The 19,464-nt window shown below is 36.5% G+C and overlaps 1 protein-coding gene across 1 annotated transcript; it reads left to right on the forward strand.

The window, feature by feature from the left end:
- The first annotated feature begins 657 nt into the window (after window positions 1-657).
- ZNF214 (zinc finger protein 214) lies at window positions 658-8,670 on the forward strand. The gene is made up of 5 exons (XM_054582529.1): window positions 658-896; window positions 1,260-1,318; window positions 2,043-2,131; window positions 5,660-5,821; window positions 6,970-8,670. The coding sequence occupies exons 2-5, from the start codon at window positions 1,302-1,304 to the stop codon at window positions 8,658-8,660; spliced, it is 1,959 nt and encodes a 652-aa protein (XP_054438504.1). The 5' UTR covers window positions 658-896; window positions 1,260-1,301; the 3' UTR covers window positions 8,661-8,670.
- The last annotated feature ends 10,794 nt before the right edge of the window (window positions 8,671-19,464 follow it).

The following is a 19,464-nucleotide window of genomic DNA, read 5'->3' on the forward strand; positions in this document are numbered from 1 at the left end:
TTCCTAAGATAACATACAACTAGATAATAGAAGAGCAGATGCTTGTATCTCTGTTGTTCTCAAGACACGGAGAAGGGGCTCCTTCCCACACATCCACTTCGGTCTCCCCGTTGCCTTTCCTGTCTCTCCCTGAAGTCACTAGAGGAGCCCAGAAATTAGCCAGGAGAGGAGAGGGAAGAAAGCCTGAGCCGGCCCCGGAGCGAAGCCTGTCGCTGGCAGCCAAAAAGGGGAACCTAAAAGATACTCCTCGCGGGTGCGACACTACAGCCTCGAGTTTAGTTATAACGCTGCGGCCAGAACTAATGGAGGGCCCATTACACCGAATGTGCGAGACGACGGGAGTTACCACCCTTGGTCCCCAAAGGCGACCTGACAGCAAGGGTTTCCCCAGGTTCCTGATGGGGGTTCCGCGCTCGCGGGTTGTGAGGGTCCCACAATTCTCCGAGGCCGGCCGTTCATTCCTAGAACTCCCAGCCCTGCTCCCGTTCTCAGGGGCCCTAAAAGCACCTAGGCGAGTCCTGTCTCTTTAGTATCTGGAGTTGGCTGGGTCCCATTCACTGCTTAGAGGACCAAGCTGCGCCCCGATCTTTCTGGCCAATCGGGAGCCACGTCCTTCTGCGCTCCCCTTCCCGGCCCGCCCCTTCCGTCTCCATGGAAACGCTCTGGGTGTCTGCTCCAAGGCCTGCGGCTTAGGTTCTTTCTGGTGGGGCTGCGCCCATTGTTGGTGTAGCCGGAGTGATTTGGTATGGCCCCCTTAGAAGCTTCGTGACTGTGGGGAGCACCGAGCCAGAAGCGGACAAGGTCGGGGAGAGCTGTGGCTGAAGAATGAGTAGCAGAAAAGGGAAAGTCAGGGGCCGAGTGGCCGGTCTGGCTTAGAAATCCTGTAGACGGTGTAGGTGGGTTCTTTACTGCCTCCCTCCCCATTGTTAAAACTGAACAAGGCGAAGGAGAGACAAGGCCACAGACAGCTTGGGCCCTACGCCCGGGATATCGTACTAGGGGGTGTTGGGGCGCAGCTCGGGTCAAGGATCTGGCCGCCGGACGGAGACTGCGCACGTCTTCGCTGAGGGAGCAGAGGCCGCGCAGATCGTGGCCCGGAGTCAACCGGCAGGTCCCGCTCCTCGAGAACCGTCTTCATCCGGACACTAGGGCAGCCTGTGGCGTGCTGGGGTGCCCAAACCGTCCCGCTCTTGGGACACCCATGAATGTTTTTATTCTCAACAAAGAAAGAGGGCGCTTAATTTTATCATTTTCCCCAGGGACCTGTGATCAGCGAGGCAGGACTGAGTTGGCGAAGGCTGATGCCTCCATTTTACAGGTGAGGAAAGTGAAGCCCTAAGAGGTCTACAAGTTTGGTGCTTTCCATTCCAAAATTCCACAAGTGGTTGTTGACAAGAGCTGAGACTATGATCAGGATCTGGGATCCTTCTCTAAGACTCTGGGGTGCTCTGGTAGTAAATCTAGTGTATCTGTTGTAACAAGTAGGGAAGAACAATGCACTATTTAACTGATAAACAAAATAAGAAAAACAAACAATAGAAACTATTTAACTACCCTGCTATTATTTATTTTTATCGTTCTTAGGATAAAATAGAGAATAATAAATAGGAGAGGTTTGAGGCTCAAGAGGTTAAGTTTTATAGAGCGCCTGTATCCCTGGATGGACTAAACCAGCAGTTACCAACCTTTTTGGCACCAGGGATGGGTTTGGAAAGAGGGCGCGGGGCAGGATAGCATGCAGAGCTCATCTGAGCTTCGCCCTCCCGCCCAGTTCAGGTTCCCCAACCTGAAGATCAAACTGTTTTTATGCTCAAACTAGCGTTGTACCTTCAAGTTTCTAGAGGGTCAGAAATGAAGTACTCACTGGGTGCCGATCCTCATTGCTCTCCTGGTCGTTGAAAGGGAAAAGAAATATTCTTGGGCACTTTCTGACCTCTTTGTAGGGAATTTGGGAGTTATATCCCATTAGTATGTGGAGATTGTAGTGGGTTTGGGAATTTTAAGTCATGCCTAGTTTTTCATTCCTCCTTTCTTATCCTCAGCTCAGCATTCTCAATACACCACCCTTACCCAAAAGAAGAGCGCAAAGTAGAAAGGAATGTTCACTATTTATCTCATTGTCTGATCCCAGGTAAGTGGGATTGCCTTTTCTTATGTATAAAATGCCCCCAAATTCTCCATGGATAGTGGCAGTAGTGGAAGGGGTTATGGGAATGGATAAACCAGATAAAATAAAATACTGTATGTTCCTCACTTGGCTAGGAAGCCTCCAGTGCAGCAAGCTGCCTCCCACACACTGTCTTTTCCCAACATTTACTCAGTCATTCAAGTCTACTATATAATTCATATTGTTCTTGGTGCTCTGAGATAAATACAAGAATGTCTTCCCTTAACATTGGAGAAATAAATCATATGAAATTAATAATTTCTAAAGTTATTGCACATTAAACAATGCTGGAATGAATGGCACTTAAAAGATAGGAACAACCACTCGGATTTCAATAATCATGCATATATAGGAAGGTATCATTCCAGACAGGAAGATCACCATTTAATCTCAGGCAGAAATTGAAGGGACAAATACGGACACTGGGCTAGTTACAGGAGAGGGTATGAATGTATAAGGTAAGGCCATATTGTTGAGGGTTATTACTATTTAATTGGGCCCATGCTGGTGTGGCTCAGTTGGTTGGAGCATCCTCCCTACACCAAAAGGCTGGGGGTTCGATTCTTGGTCAGGGCACATACCTAGGTTGTGCATTTGATCATCATCAGGGCGTGAATGGGAGGCAACCAGTTGATGTTTGTCTCTCACATTGATGTTTCATGCTCTCTCTCTCTCCCTTCCTCTCTCTTAAAATCAATAAACATATTTAAATTTTTAAAAAAGATTTAATTGGTTTCTTATTCTTGTGCACCACTCAGAGTCCCCTACACATCAGCCAGCAGCAGCCATTATTGACGTACATTCATAGTCCTTTATATAATACTTAATATGCATACATATTTCCTAATCTGTACAAAATACTATGTATGCATATACAGACATCTGCACAAATATACACACATGGGTTTATCTAAGATACATGTATATAGAGAAATTAGTAGATATAAAAATTTTGAAATTTTACAAATTTGCATAAAGTGGAATCTTGTTTTTTTATTTATATAGGTTTGCTATGAAAGCTCTTCTTCATCTCTAAATCTAATATATATATAAAATCACTTTCATTTTTTCAATTTTTTTATAGTTTCAAGTATTTTAATAATCCAACTCTGAAACTTAAGCATTTCTTTTTCTTCCCACTTAAATTTTTTCTAATAACATTTCTTCATTGATTGTGGTGCTACCTTTTCATATTCAAATTACTAAATTCTTTATATATGCACATATACACATGTAACACAGATCACTTTTGCCACTTGTCCTGTTACATGGACCCATTTCTCAATTCTTGTATTGGTATCAGAATGTAATTAATCTTGCTCCTTTACATGTGGTGCATTTAATGAGTAATGAAGAGGAATTTAGCCTTTGTTTTTCACTTAGTGAGGGTAAGGAATAGGAAGGAAGACAACTTACATATTGGGAATATTCCATAGAATAACATTATGATGATTTCTATTTTGGGAAAAAAGGAAATAAAAGTTACTAACTTTTAGATATTGAATATATTAACTTTTCAGTATGTTTTATTAGTATAGCATGGTAGATAAAATACAAGCACTGGACTCACTATCTAAACTTCTTTCATGGTTCTATAACTTCTTGGTTATGCAAACTAGATTCAGTTAAATAGTCTCATCTGAACTGGGAAAATAGAACTTACTATATAGAGTCTTTAAGAAGGTAAAATGAGATCATACATGTAAAAAACTTAGTACAGTTCTTGACAAATAGAAATAACAATTGCTATTATTTAAAATATGTGTATCTGATGTAACTCTTTCTAGTCACTAAGACATAAGAATTGAGGCAGGTAATCTAGCTTAATTTTTTTTTTCCAGATGGCGTCATTAATTAAATAAGCCATCTTTCCCTCAAGAGTTTGATATCACCTTCATCATGTTTAGAATTCATTCCTATATTTGAGTCCATTTCCAGATCTCTAGTGTTTTTCATTGATTTTCTTTTCTATTCCTATTTCAACCGTGTGGTATAATTACAGAGGAATTATTCAAATTTTAATATACTATTGGGTTAGTTTCCTTTCAATATTCCTTGTTCACAATTTCTTTTTCTCACGAAAGCACTTCAAATTAGTTTGTCAGATACACTCATTCTCTCAACTTTTTAGTACTGTATCTTGATTGGGAGCCCATTAAAAATATAGATAGGTGAGATTTGGTGAGAACAAAATTATATTTCTCTAAGATGATGGGGTATTTCTAAATTCTGAAGCTATCTTTATGTAGGTTTTAAGTGTTTGTGTTAAGCTAATTTTAAAAATTTATATTTTTAAATTACTGTTGTAAATTTTATTTTAAAAGTAATTTTTTATTTTATTTAATCTTTATTGTATTATTTTCATTACCCTTTAGTCCCCTTAACCCCCCTCCCCCCAGCAATCACCACTCTGCTGTCCATGCCTATGAGTCCTTTTTCCGTTTTGCTCAATCCCTCCACCCCCAACCCCTCTCCATGATTATTACTTATATGTCCAAACTCTTTTTCTAAATTATGTAATTGGATTTTGTATATCAATTAATTTGAGTATTTATTGTGATGTATTACATAATACAAAAGATTAAATTAAAACATGTATACAACTTAAAATAAAAAAACACGGACACGCACCATCTAGACCAGCAAATACATTTCAAAGTCCTCTGATGATCCCACAGTTTCATTTCCCCTCTCTCCTAGAGACAGGCAACTGCTTTCTTAAATCTTGTGTTCATTATTTCTTAGTTTTTTGAAATAGTGTTAACTACGTACATCTGCATCTCTAAGCAAAATTGTTTAGTTTGCCTATTTTTGAACATTGTGAAAATGGAATCACTGTATATATTCTCCTGTCAATGGCTTCTTTAGCATAACGTTAGTTTTTATTTTTCTGTACTTTCTGCAACATGACGGACCAGTAAGTTCATTTATTGTCCACACTGACACCAGTTCTCAGTCCTGTTGTCTGGGTTTCTGAGCATTCTGATTTTCAAATTTTATTCATATATTCATGTGTTAAAGTAGACTTATCTTTAAAATTTTTAAGCTGTATTTAATAAACATAAAAATAAAGAGCACTGAATTTTCTCACTTTTGTGTTATTGGTGATTAAAGTTTCATTGTGTAGGCATGGATCTTTAGAATTTACTTAATCTTTTACAACCATTGTTTACTAATTTGTAAAATGAATGCAATAGTTTCTACAAGATAGGATTGCTGTGAGGATTACCTGAAATATATGTGAAGTACTTGAAATATATGTGAAGTTATCAGATGAATGCTATATAAATGTTTCTTATGATTGGTGATAAGGGTTCAATGACTATATAACGTCATTTAGCCATCTGACTAAATGTCTCCTGTTACCTTTCTTGTTTTTCTTCATTACTGAAGTTCTTTTTCTGTTTGATTTGCTACTTGTTAATGTGGTTAATGTGTTTTGTTTGTTTGTTTGTTTTGGGTTTTTTTTTTTTTGCCTATTTTCTTACTTAGATTTCTTCTTCCTGGAAAACCTGATGTTTGACCAGATGGCAGTAACATTTGAAGATGTGACTGTTATTTTCACTTGGGAGGAATGGAAATTTCTGGATTTTTCTCAAAAAAAGCTCTACAGAGAAGTCATGTGGGAGAACTACACAAATGTCATGTCAGTAGGTAAAGTTATCCCAGCTCTTAGAGAATAGTTTCTTTTGGGATCAGTTTTGTTGAATATTTGGGTTCTTTTTCTAGGTATTGTATTGAGGTAGAAGAAACAGTCTCAAAAAATAGGTCTTAAATCAGATGACAAATAGAAGATAATAAAAGCAAGACATCTTTCAAGATACCTAGGCTATATAATTAATAGTTACCTGTGATTGTTATTCTTACTTATTTTCTGCATTGCACTTAAAGCATAGATCTCCACAAACTATAATCATTTTTGTGTGGTCCTAAATTTGTTCTTACTTCATACTATTTGTATAACTTAGCTTTTGCTATATAACAAACTACCCCAAACTTAGTGATTTAACAAATTCTTATTTTTTATGATTCTAATTGGTTACATGGATCTCCCATCATGGAGTGACTTGGTTGAGGATGGATGGTATAAGATTAAGTTGGATAGCATGACTCATGCCTGGCAGTAGGTCAGCATCAGTGGGAGTAATGGGTATGGGTGGAACATATGTCCCTCTTCAACCAGGCTAGCCCAGGCTCATTTACGTGCTGGTGGCCACAGTATTTTCAAAACCAGCAAGAGAGAGGACAAGTGGCAATGCACAAGCACTTTTCAATTTTCAGGTCTCTGCTTGTATCATTTTTGCTATTGTCCCAGTGGCCAAAGCTAATTGTATAGCCAAGCCTAAAGTTAGTGTGGAAGGGGAACACTGAAAGATGTAGATAATGTAGAGAGTTAATGTGGCCATTCTTTTTACGTAATCTATGACATCATCTGAGAACAGAAAAATAAAAACAGTATTTTATTTTTAAAATAATGCTCAATATAATCTAATTAAATCTCCTCTTAAAGGCTATTTCCATAAAGCAGTCAGCCTTACTCTTATTTCTAAGAGTACCTGGTAAGTAGTAGATGCTCAAGATATGTTTGTGGAATGAGTAAGTGAGTGAATGAGTTCATATATATGCATGAACAAACAAATGAATTTCAAACCCAAACATGGAGCAGCCTAAGTCATCACCCTTCTTTCCCACTCCCACCCACACATATATCCCTATTATTCTAAAAGTCATTGATTGAAATACTTAGAAATATTTAAGCACAGGCTTCATCTCACCACTGGATTATGTCTTTACTCTCCTAGGAAACTGGAAAGAGAGCTACAAGCCCCCAAAAGAAAGATTCAGATATTTAGAACATGAAAATCTTTGTTGCTGGCAAGGTTGGAGAAATGCTAGCCCTCAGACATATGAGAACCAAAACTATGTGGAAACGATTCAAGGGATAGATTCTAAAGACCTAAAGCAGCAAGACCTTTTTCACTATCAAGAATGGTTAGTATTTTCCACACAAGTACCAGGTTATGGGAACTATGAACTGACTTTTGAAGGCAAAAGTCCCAGGAATTTAAAACATACAAAGTTTAGACCTTGGCGATCCTTAGAAACAAAACACCCTCAAGACAGTGGTAGAGAAATCTATGTGAGTGATTCACATGGTTTTCAAGGAAACAGATACTCTATTGGCATATCCAGGAAACATCTCTCCACTGAAAAAGAACAGAAGCTCCTAGTTCAGCATTCTTATGTCCCAAAAGAGGAAAGTCTTCCAGAGTACATTGAGGAGATATGCCAAAATGACCTACTGAAAGATTCTATGGAAGTGAAATACTGTGGATGTAGTCAATGTAAAGAGATTTATTACTGGAACTCAAAATGTGTTTTCCACAAGAGAAATCAACTTGGAGAAAAGTTTTGTCAGTGCTCCATTAGCACAGAATGTTTCTCTCAAGGATCAGACCTGTACAGACATCCAAGGATCCACATAGGTAAGAAGCTGTACAGATGTGATGAAGGTAACAATAACTTTAGTCGGAGCATAGGTGTTCATTTGCATCAGAAAGTCCACACAGGGAAGATTCCTTATATATGTAATATGTGTGGTAGGGCCTTCGGTCAGATCTCTAGTCTTCACAATCATCAAAGAGTCCATACAAAAGAGGAACTCTATAAACTTGAGTGCGGAAAGGACCTCAGTAGAGATTCGTTACTTCACTTTCACCAGAGACTTCACATAGGAGAGAAGCCTTTTAAGTGCAATCAGTGTGGCAAGGGTTTTAGTCGGAGTTCAGTACTTCATGTTCATCAGAGAGTCCACACAGGAGAGAAACCATATAAATGTGATGAATGTGGTAAGGGTTTCAGTCAGAGCTCAAATCTTCGAATTCATCAGTTAGTCCACACAGGAGAGAAGTCCTATAAATGTGATGACTGTGGTAAGGGCTTTACCCAGCGCTCAAACCTTCAAATTCATCAGAGAGTGCATACAGGAGAGAAGCCTTATAAATGTGACGACTGTGGAAAGGACTTTAGTCACAGCTCAGATCTTCGCATTCATCAGAGGGTCCATACAGGGGAAAAACCCTATACTTGTCGTGAATGTGGAAAGGGCTTCAGCAAAAGTTCAAAGCTTCACACTCATCAAAGAGTACATACTGGAGAGAAACCCTATAAATGTGAACAGTGTGGTAAGGGATTTAGTCAGCGGTCACATCTTCTCATTCATCAGAGAGTCCATACAGGAGAAAAACCCTATAAATGTGATGACTGTGGAAAGGGCTTTAGTCACAGCTCTAATCTTCACATTCATCAAAGAGTCCACACAGGAGAGAAGCCTTATCAATGTGCTAAGTGTAGTAAGGGTTTCAGTCATAGCTCAGCTCTTCGAATTCATCAAAAAGTTCACACAGGAGAGAAATCCCATAAATGCCATGAGTTTTATAGGAGGTTTGATCAGAATTCACATCTGTACAATAATCACAGAAAAAACTTGTAATTCTGTTCAGTTTACAGCTTTAATCAAAGCTTAACCTTAAGCCCAATAAATGCTGCTGGGAAGAAAATTCTATAAATAATCCAAGTAATCCCAAACAACATTACAGTTTCCCCTAACAACCACTAGAAATCTTTTGCTTAAAGAGGATATCTTTAGGAGGATTCCTATATATTTAAAATTAAAGTGTATTTTCTTTTTCTACTATATTATACTATGAAATATATAAAAGATTTATGGTGAAAATTCATCCTGTTTCGTTCTAGTCTTTTTTTTTTTATTTTTTATGTGCCTGAAATACTGTGTGATCAGCTTTGTGTTTTCACTGACTTCAAAACATTTACTTACATTTTGGTTTGAACTGAAATTGGCTGGGTATCTATGAAATAGCGTCTTGACTCTCCTGTAAAGTCCCTAGGAAGCCACAGAAAAAAATGAAAACACACTAAACTTGAAACTCAAAACTGGTATCTTGTTGCTCAAATGTGGAAGAATGAAAACGGTAAGTAAAATTTAATTACTTAAGACAATAGATAAGAAAACACCATATCACACTTTACGTGAGATAGGATATCAAGATGTTACATCTGTCAGCCAGAACACTCAGGAATCATCCTTTCCTTGCACGGCTGCTGCACTTTGGGGTTACCACAATGCACTCTCACCCACTGCTTTTCTCAGTTTTCCACACTCATAGGTTCAGACGCCAAGTATCAAATAACAAGATTAGTTTTCTAAGTAAGAGTGGACAAAAGCTGATAGAAGTGAATGTTAGAAATCAACAATACTACCATTGGTTGAGATTTAAGAGATCCAAGCCATAGAATTTGACTTAATCTCAATAGAATAGAGAAATATCTGCTAGAAAAAATTGATCTTAGAGCTATGTGTAAATATGAACTTAAGCTAATTGTGTAAGGAGAGAATCTGCCATTATAAAAATGGAGTAGACTCAATAGAAATAACACAAGACCTAACTATTGATATACAAATATGTTTGGATATCACTTCCCAAGAAAAAAAAGTAGACCTGCTTAGGGAAATAAGAGGAAATTGCAGTACCAAAGAGAGGAATATTATTGTAAAGACTTAGAATCCTACTGCCCTAAAAATGAACTATTTTGGTCTCCTAAAGAAATTAAAAAAAAAAAAAAATGGTGTCAGTAGGATGACAGAAAACCCAAAATCAATAAAACAAGTAGAAATACCTAAGTATATATGAATGTCTAAGATTAAAAAATATACAATTGAAGGACAATAGGGAAATTTAAAACACTGTATCAAAGTAAAAATAAAGAACAGAATTGACACTGCAGAATATCAAACACTGAAATGAATAAATGAGTTGATTTTAAATGTATAAATAAATGGTAATGAAATGGGAACAATGAGAGAAAAGATATGAAGCACAGAGAATGGAGATTCCAATGTAAGAATTAAAAGTTTCTAAGGAAGACAAAAGAACACTTGGAATAGAATCAATGATCAAAGGAATTGCTCCTGAGCTAAAAGTATTTGCTCACTAGATTTCTAGGAAAAGCAAGTATTGCAGAAAGAAAAATTCTTGTTATCAACAAAATCAAAAAGGGAGGATGGTTAAAGACCTCAGCAATAGTAAATGTCAAAAGAATGGAACACCACCTTTGGAATTAATTTAGAGATTAAAAAATGTTATCATCTACAGTTTTTTAAAATCATCTGCATTGTCTTCTATATGTACAGGTAACAAACGAGATATAAACCAGAAAACTCCTGGCTGGTGTGGCTCAGTGGATTGAGCACTGGCCTGTGAACCGAAAAGTTTCCGGTTTGATTCTCGATTGGAGCAGGGCACGTGCCTGGGCTGCAGGCCGGTTCCTCAGTTAGGGGTGTGCTAGAGGCAACTGACTGATGTGTCTCTTACACGCTAGTGATTCCCTCCCTCTCTTTCTCCCTTCTCCTCTCAAAAAAAAATTTTTTAAAAAAAACTGGAAAACAGAAAACGTGCCTTTTTTTAAAGAGCTCAAGAATGTGTCCATGATACAAAAGGACTGATGATGAGTACTAAAATTAGCTAAACATGCCATTAAGTCTGAATAATTTTACAAAACTTCAGAAACTTTAAATAGTTGTACAAGAAAATAATATACAAATACTAAGTATAAAAGCAGGTTATATGTAAAGTCTGAGTGGGAGAGTGGAGTTGTCAGATAAAAAAAGGTAAGTTTGAATTTCAGATATACATGAATAATTTTTTAGTGTACGTTCCAAATACTGCATGGGACTTATACTAAGAAATTATTTGCTCGTATTAAATTCAAATTTACCTAGGCATGCTTTTTTTAAAAAAGACTTTATTCATTTATTTTTTTAGAGGGAGAAGGAGAAGGACACATCAGTGTGTGGTTGACTCTTGTGTATCCCCTACTGGAGATCTGTCCTGCAACCCAAGCATGTGCCTTGACTGGGAATTGACATGATGACCCTTTGGTTCACAGTCTGGCCACTCTATTCACTGGGCCACACCAGCCAGGGCTGCTTTGTTTTTATTTGCTAAATCCAACAACCCTATGGGGAAAGGGCAGCAAAAGGAAGTGTGCTACATTTCTGATCTTACGTAGCAGGACTCATTACATTTGCTTCTTGACTTCAATAATTCAAGAAATATAGGTCTACTGAATATATTTTTTTACAGTGTTAGAAACTGCAACTAATAAAACTAAAATATGCCTTCAAAACGAAATAAAAAAAATCAAAGAATATTCAGTCCCTATAGCAAAAGACAGAAAAAAAAACTCCAAAAACAAGATGGCCAAAAAAGAAAAATTTAGAGAACATGAATCAAGAGAAACTAAATTTATCAAAATAGGTTAAGTCCTCCATTTAAAAGTTTTGAAACCCTTGATTGGGTTGAAAAATTTACTTATATGCTATTACGAATTAAAAGATTAAAGCAAAATGATAATAATTAACTGTTCAAGACTGATGTATTAATATAGAACAGTCTCAGGCTTATTAGACAGACATAAAGGAGTGCCTACAATATGTCTTAATAAGTTAAAATGAATGAATTCAATCCATTAAGGTGGTTAAAAATACAAAAATCAATAGTTTCTTAAACTTGGAAAAATCAGAAAATGGGTGGGAAAATATGGTTTATAAAAACACTAAAATGTCTTAACGAGGAACAAATAAGAATGTAGAATGAAAATAATGAAAAACAAAACACGATGGAAACTAAAAGAGAACTCGAATAGAGGTCTTATTTTTTTTTAGAGGGTATGTTCTTAAGTAAATTTGCTGATTTATTTCAAATATCATCAAAATCTCAATGACATTTGAAATAAAAAAAGGGATTCTAAAACGTTTTAATAGACATTGGAGAATAGCAGAGATGATTATAAGAAAGATTAATGAGATTGTCTTAACATAATAAATGATATATTGAAATTAAAATCATGGAGAATTTGATTGCACATTTTAAAAAAAGGTTCAGAATACTCAGTCACTAAATAGTTTTGAAATAGACCTGTGTATGGGTTATATAACATTTGTATATATGCTTATATACTTTACATATTAATAAAGGTCAATGACTTGGAAAAGGATTATTGAGTAAACAGTGGTGAGAAAATTATTTCTTTTGTGAAAAAATTAGGTTCTCATCTCATGACTTACAACATATATGTAAACACATATACATATACATATGCATAAGTTTTTAAGCTATGTTCCAAGAACCTCGGTTTGGTTTCATGAAGGCTGGTGTCTCAGGAACAAGAATCACAAATTTAATTCCATATTTATTTGATTTGTATATAAGATTAGCACAAGATTTCACTTTTTTAAAAAAGGCGGTTCTACCACTTTAGACAAAATGTGTAAAACTCACTAAAGTGGCTTTTTTTTAATAGTTGAAAACACACACACACATTTTTTGAGTTAGGTAAAATGGAGAAACCCAGAGACGAAACCTAGGAATTTGACCACATAAATTTCTTTTAAACTGTAGGTTAAGAACATATGGAAGTCAAGCAACAATAGGAAAAAATATTTGTCATGATTATGACAGTGATGAGTTTTTATAAATTTAATAGGTGGACATCTAGTAAAAAATGGCAAAGGATATCAACAGATTAAAGCAATGAAATACTACTTTTATTAAAAATTATAAAAGCTATTTTCAGTGAGAGTACAGAATAAGGGATATTTATACACTATTTATGTTGAAGATAAATTGATACAGACTTTTTGGAAAAACTATTTGCCAAATGATGAGCCTTAAAGTTCTTGCCACTCTTTCCTGCAGTGAGTCCATATCTACTCATATATCCTATGGAAATAGAGCTACACACTACATTAGTGAACTTCTGTTTGCAAAGAACAGAGATCCACTTTGGTTATCTGATTATAAAATAGAGTTATACAACATTACGTTTTAAAATGTCATTTAAAAAAAATCCAAGGACAGTAGCTTCAATAGTGGAACTTGCTCTACAAAGCCATTAGACAATGAGGCCTTTCAAGAACTTAATTCTCTTTAGGTGCCCTCTTTTCTCTCTACAGTTTGACCTCCTCCTGTTTATTCACTCTATGTATGCTTATAATTGCCATCACATGCCTGAATATATTTTTTCAATTCTGTTACCCACTACTAACTTGTAACTTCCTTCTGGGTCACTATTCAGATTTCTGAATGGGGGAAGATGATTGACTTGAGTTATTTTACTACCTCTGGACAAGCCTTTGAGGCCAGGCTAAACCACAGGCTACTGGTAAGCCTTTGGATCGGCTATCTTCGATTCAGATTTTCATTCCGGTCCCTGAAGATATGCTCAGCGATGGTGTTAAGGCATATAACATGATTATTAAGGACTGATGTTCAAATAGATTTCCCCAGAAAGCAGTGGGTTAGGGTCAAACACTCTAAACAACATTAGCACACATACAAAGAGAAATGAATATTCAAGATATTTATTACAGTATATTTTATGTTGACCTTTCCCCTAAACAGAAGAAAGGTCAAATAAATTATGATGCATCTATATGATGTTATACAGTCATTAAAACATATTTTCCAAGAATATTCTAATGATAAAGCTATACTTATATATAAATATACTTATGTATTTTAGTACATTTTATAAAAGTATAAAATAGAGTACTGCATATGGGGTAAGATTCTCTTTATATGTTTACATGGATATTTCCATGGGGAAAATATTGGCTATATTTAAAAATGTTAGTATGTCTCTGATGGGATGGATTGTGGTTATCTTTATTTTCTTTAAACCTTTCTGTATTTTGTTATTTTTATTGGTGCCTTATTTTCATAAAAAATAAAAATCACCTTTTTGCATATAACATTTAAAACATTACATGATATTCTATTGTGTGGCTGTACTATAATTATCTCTCTTATCAGGTATTTAGACTTTTCATTTTATATAATGAGTTGAAAAGCCATAAATGTCATTATGTATGAAGTTTTCTATTAGGTAATTTTAATGATAGTTTTCTATATTCAATTTCTAGGTTAAAAGATAGGAGGCAGAAGGTGTGACTTGTGCAAAGAAATGGAGTAACAAAATATCATGATGTATACAGCTAGCTACAAGTAGCTTGACACAGAGTACGAAGTGTAAAAGTGGAAGGAGAGGTTATAGGACAGACAGATAACAAAGAACTTCTTATGCCAAGCTAAAAAATTTCGGTTGGTCATGGAGAAACATGAATGAAGCTTAAGGAGAAACATGAATGAAGCTTAAAACAAAGGAGCAATATTATCACTTTAAAAAGATGACTTTAACAACACTGTGGAGACTGGCTAAGTTGGAGAGTGAGGGGAGGAGAATGAACGAGAATGGAGATCACCAGACCATTTAGAAGACAATTAAGGTGGTATCAGTGAGTTTTGATAGTAGGTGACAGTGTCCTTTTTAAAATTGTTTTATTTTTCTTCTCATTAATGTGCTCAACAGAGTAAGTTTGGAAAATATATTCACTAAGAACCAAGGTTAATTGTAGTATGAACAGCCATTGGAGGGTTTTAAGTGACATAATCTAACTTTAAATTTTAAAAGGCTCACTCTGAATGCTGTGTTAAGAATTGACTGAAGGCAGAGGCTAGAGACAAAGCAGGTATTCTAATTAAGTCCTGTAGTAAAGCCTAAGAGGGATAAGCTGTTTACATAGTGTTAACAGTGGAAATAAGAGAAATCATCAAATTTTGAGTATACTTTGAGTATGCTGAATATATCAGAAGGTAGTTTTAAAACTGGATTTTATATAGTATTTTAATAGATAAAAAGAAGGCAAAAATAGTTTACAGACAAGAGAAATTGCTTGCAAGTTGACAAGAGGAAAAACTTGTATAGTAGAACACAGACAGTGAAATCAGTCTGTCCAGATTAATGAATTCATGCTGGGGGTAAGCTACTAGTAGTTTTTTCATCTGGACAATATAAAGCTGAGATTGTGCCATGGGCCAGGTCAAGCCCAACCTTGGGGAGGAGTCAGAGGAGATTTTCTAGAGGAAGTAGTTCTAATTTTAGTCCAGAATAAACTGAAACGGGGTGGAGGGGGGTTGTGAAGATGGGTCAAATTGTTTCAAGCGGAGTAAAATATGCAGTCTCAAGACTAAGTACAGCCTAGTGGTTAAAAGCTACACTACCTGAGCTCAGATCAGTTTTTATGAAGACAGGGTATATTTCTACCTAACATCAACAAACTTTTATAATCATTGGGTCTATAAAAACTGGGAGTAATGCAGACTGTCATCAGCAATCTTGGTAGGCCAAGCATCAGACTCAGGTGGATTCTGTCAGATAGGCCTGCCAAATTAATTGATTAAATCCTAATATATATTGAATATTGTACTAGACTCTGCAGAGGCTGAAAAATTATATACAGCCCAGGCTAAAAGGTAACGCAAGGGTGTATTTTTGTTCATCTTCTCAAGCACTAGAATTTAGAATACATGCAGACCACCATGAGTCCTGTGTGCAGGTGTTTTTCACCAAACATTAAAATTACTTGACAAATGAATTAGGACTTTAACGACAGTCTTTGAAAAAGTCTCCTGGTAAGCAGTGAAAAGCACAGTTGCTGAAATATTGTAAAAATCTGTTGGCCTTTTGTCTTTTATTGATGGTATTAGGATAATCATTTGACCTCTCTGAGCTTAAGTATTCTTAGCTGTAAATTAAAGGGGTTGAAACAATAGGAGCCTTAAGGTCCTTTTATCTTTAATCTCTAAAAAAGGGTCTACCACACACAATGAAGTATTAATTTTCACAACACACCTATTCTAGGAAGTCTTCTCAAAAGCCTGATGTCATTCTAATTTCACCCTCGCTTCAAGAAGTGTCCTACTAAGCACTGTACATCTAGAGAAATTCTGACTGGAAAGGTTCGCAATTAGCCCAATGATATCAAGCTGAGAGGCCCAGTGGGAAATCTCACCATGTCTTCAGGCACCAAGTGGCAAACCTTTTTAAAGGTGTTGGGGGCTAGAGGTCATTGTACACTTCCAACATCAATTGGAGAGAAGCCCCAAAGACAGAAGGATTACTCGGTTCCCCGGGAAGAAAGCTTGTGCATTCCAGTTCCACAAAGCACAGAGGATGTTAGAATCCCCAGAAGTTACCCTGCTAGTGGAACTCCACTGCACTTGCTCAGGAGGATGGTCTGAGCCCAAGTCTATGCCACAGATGCCCCCGCCGGCCCCCGTGCCCTCCCCCGACTACACTTCCAGTCGCCAGGCCTGCCCCTCTCCGAAGGGCAGGTGTTCTCAGGCTGGGATGAGCTCCTGAGGGTACCTGGTGCAGAAGTTCCCTAGGGATGGACTTCGGTATTTGGGCAATGGCAGACTTTTCATCCTTCCAGCCTTCCCTGCCTTCTCAGATTGACGGGCCTCCTTGTCAGCGAGCGGAAGAGCGTTGAACTTGATTTCTTTTTATTAATAGGCCAAAGCTACGCATTGTAGATGCACGGCCTGAAGACCGATGACCTCTTAAAATTAGGGAAGGGACTGCCCCTAGACTCCTCTCTTCTTTCACCTTTTTACTGGTCTGCCCTCCTCTAGGAGGGGTGCTCGGGAAAGGGGCGATTGACACAGGAAGCCCCTCATAGCCAGGGCTTAGGTTAGTAGTCATTTTTCTCCATCCCGAGGTACCGTTTTCATACTCTTCTCAGATACCTTGCCCCGAGACGCTGGAGACTTAAAACTTGCCAAATCTGGTCTCTGGAATCCTGTGCCTCCACATGATTTGTCTAGTACCTGCCACCTTGTTTGATGTTTAGATATTAATTCCTGGAGTGTCTCCATATTCCAGGCCTGTGTTGACATACTGTAAATGTTTAAGGATGGATGTTGTTGAAGACAGCATTACCATAACTTCACACATCTTCAAATGATTTCAAATACTTTTTTTTTTTTTAGAATTTTGGGGTTTAGGAGCAGACTCCATTAAAATGTTCACAGGTGTCCAATTCAGAAATATTTTCAGTTGGTTTTATATGAAAACTGATTCACAGGAAGAGAAAACTGACAGAAAAATTCTCTTCCTCTTTAAACTATAGCACTCTATTTTAATAATTACTATGTTCATAATGAAAAGGACAAAATTTTAAAACAGCATCAAGCAAGTCATATAATTGGGTAGTCCTCATGTCAGCTTTCTCTCTCCACGTATTATCTAGTAGATAGTGAACATGAGTTATTTTGGAATCAAAGAGCCAAGTAAATTGTAGCTGATGCAGAACATTTAATTTTCATTGACTCAAAAAATTATATATTTTCATTCAGAGGTCAAACCACTGAGATGTTTACCGCTTTCCATCCATGAAGATGTAAAGAAAATTCTTATTCTTGGAAGCTTAAACTTCTGAGAACCTCTTCCCTTTCTTCTCTCAACCTCTATCGCCTTTCCTTATTACTTGGTTGCCTCTGTGATCTGCACATATTAGTATCAGACTGTATCTTTGGTTTTACCTTAGTGGGCAAAATCCCCCCTTTGCTCTCCTGTGGTCTCCCAGTATGGCACATGCCAATCAGTACTTGCCATGAGATTGTTAGACAGCTGGTGAGCATATCCCAAGTGTTAGTTTTTGCTAGGTTGTGTTTATGAAATAACTGCTTTGGTCGGGTATCTGCTATACTTGACAAGACTACATTCACGAGCATACACACATACATCCAGATTTTTGAGAGTATTTATTACCACAAGGTTTTTGAATGGATTTTGCCATAATTTATATTTACCTTTGAACAGGTTTCCAAGAATTGTTCTTTCTTTTCTAGTTTAAGGATAAGAAAAGTAAAGGCAAGACTCTCCTTTTGAAAAAATATTCAACAATTGAAAATATATTAACCTAAATGTTTGGGGGGGGCACTAAGGTAGGTACTACCCTGTTTAAGTGTTTGCTGTATTTATGATGAATTCTGGTGCTGAGATTTCGTTCACTGAATCTTGTTTGATTCTCAGAAAACCTGAGCATGCAGTGGGGAATCCTTCATCCCTAAAGGTAGAATTTATTGCATTTGATGTTTTGGAGGGTTGTTAGTTGCTGAATCAGCCTTCTTTGGTACATTATAATAATTGATGACTATAATTTTTTGAGCACTTACTATGAATCAAACACTGTGTTAAACCATTAAGCTCTAATATTAAAACCACAAATTTGCATTTAACTTGCAATTCCTGTACTTACAAAATAATTACTATATTACCTCATTTGAGCTGTGTAATAATCAAAATGTAGGCCAGGTATTCCTATTCTCAGAGTCCCACATTAAATAATTAAAGGACAAATTACCGGCAAATCCAGGATTAAAATCCAGAAGTTTTATTTGCTATATATCTTAAGAATCTTTTAGATGTTTCAGAAGCAGCTTTTTCATCAAAGAAAATCAAAATGATGTCTTTTTCAGATACTTTGCCCTTTAGCCACCAAACTGTCATCTCTAGAGATATTTCTTAGTTTTCCTCACTACAGTGGTACCTACAAATTTTATAATCAATTTGTGAAATAATCTTCTCAATAAAATATTTGATTAGATTTTTTTATAATGTGAGGAGATTCAACATTGACAGTAACCTTCTCACCAGAAACATCTTTCCATTTATTCAAAATATTTTTTGAGGTTAGTGGGGTATATATAACGGAATTTACTTGTTGTATCTAAGCTTTTCAATTTTTTTTTAAGGCTATTTAGATTGGTCTACATCATCAGCAAATGAATTTTCCCCTTTTCAATTCCCATATATTTTCCTTTGCCTGTTATTTCAATTAACACTTTAAGAGGACTAAATAATTGTGTAGGTAAGTTTTTTTTTCTTTGCCATTATCTTTAGGAGAGAGTCCAAACTTCTAAGATGGCTTTCATGGCCTTTCATGATCTGGCCTTTGATCTCTAGCTTTACCTCTATATATTCCTGTCCCCCCATTTTCCAGTGTCATATTCTAGTGTGTGAACTTTTTTCAGATGTCATGCCCTACTCCCTCCGTAATTTTGTACTGTTTTTCCTTTATCATCTCTCCTCTCTAACATTTCCACCCTCCACCACACATAATCTAGCTAATTTCTACTCTTTCATGTTTCAACTTAGGTATCTGCCTTGAATGCATACAGTAAAATTAAATAATAGACTTATGTGAAAAGACTGGGAGGTGTTATCTGGCTGTAAATGTTCTGCAAAAAAATTAAATTTTGAATGCATTCTAAAGAGACAGTCTTTGAAGATACATGTTTAACTTAGTAACAGTAAACATATCTTTTGTGTTTAGAAAGCTGAGAGATTTAGGAGAAAAAAAATAAAGCATT

The sequence above is a fragment of the Pteronotus mesoamericanus genome, unplaced genomic scaffold, assembly GCF_021234165.1.
Source record: "Pteronotus mesoamericanus isolate MK-2021 breed Mesoamerican mustached bat unplaced genomic scaffold, CSHL_Meso_final contig_1189, whole genome shotgun sequence".
Taxonomy (NCBI): Eukaryota; Metazoa; Chordata; class Mammalia; order Chiroptera; family Mormoopidae; genus Pteronotus; species Pteronotus mesoamericanus.

Coding starts and splice junctions, on each gene's coding strand:
- ZNF214 (XM_054582529.1), top strand. Junction 2,132..5,659: donor ATCTCATTGTCTGATCCCAG/GTAAGTGGGATT, acceptor TTTCTTACTTAG/ATTTCTTCTTCCTGGAAAAC. Junction 5,822..6,969: donor CACAAATGTCATGTCAGTAG/GTAAAGTTATCC, acceptor TTACTCTCCTAG/GAAACTGGAAAGAGAGCTAC.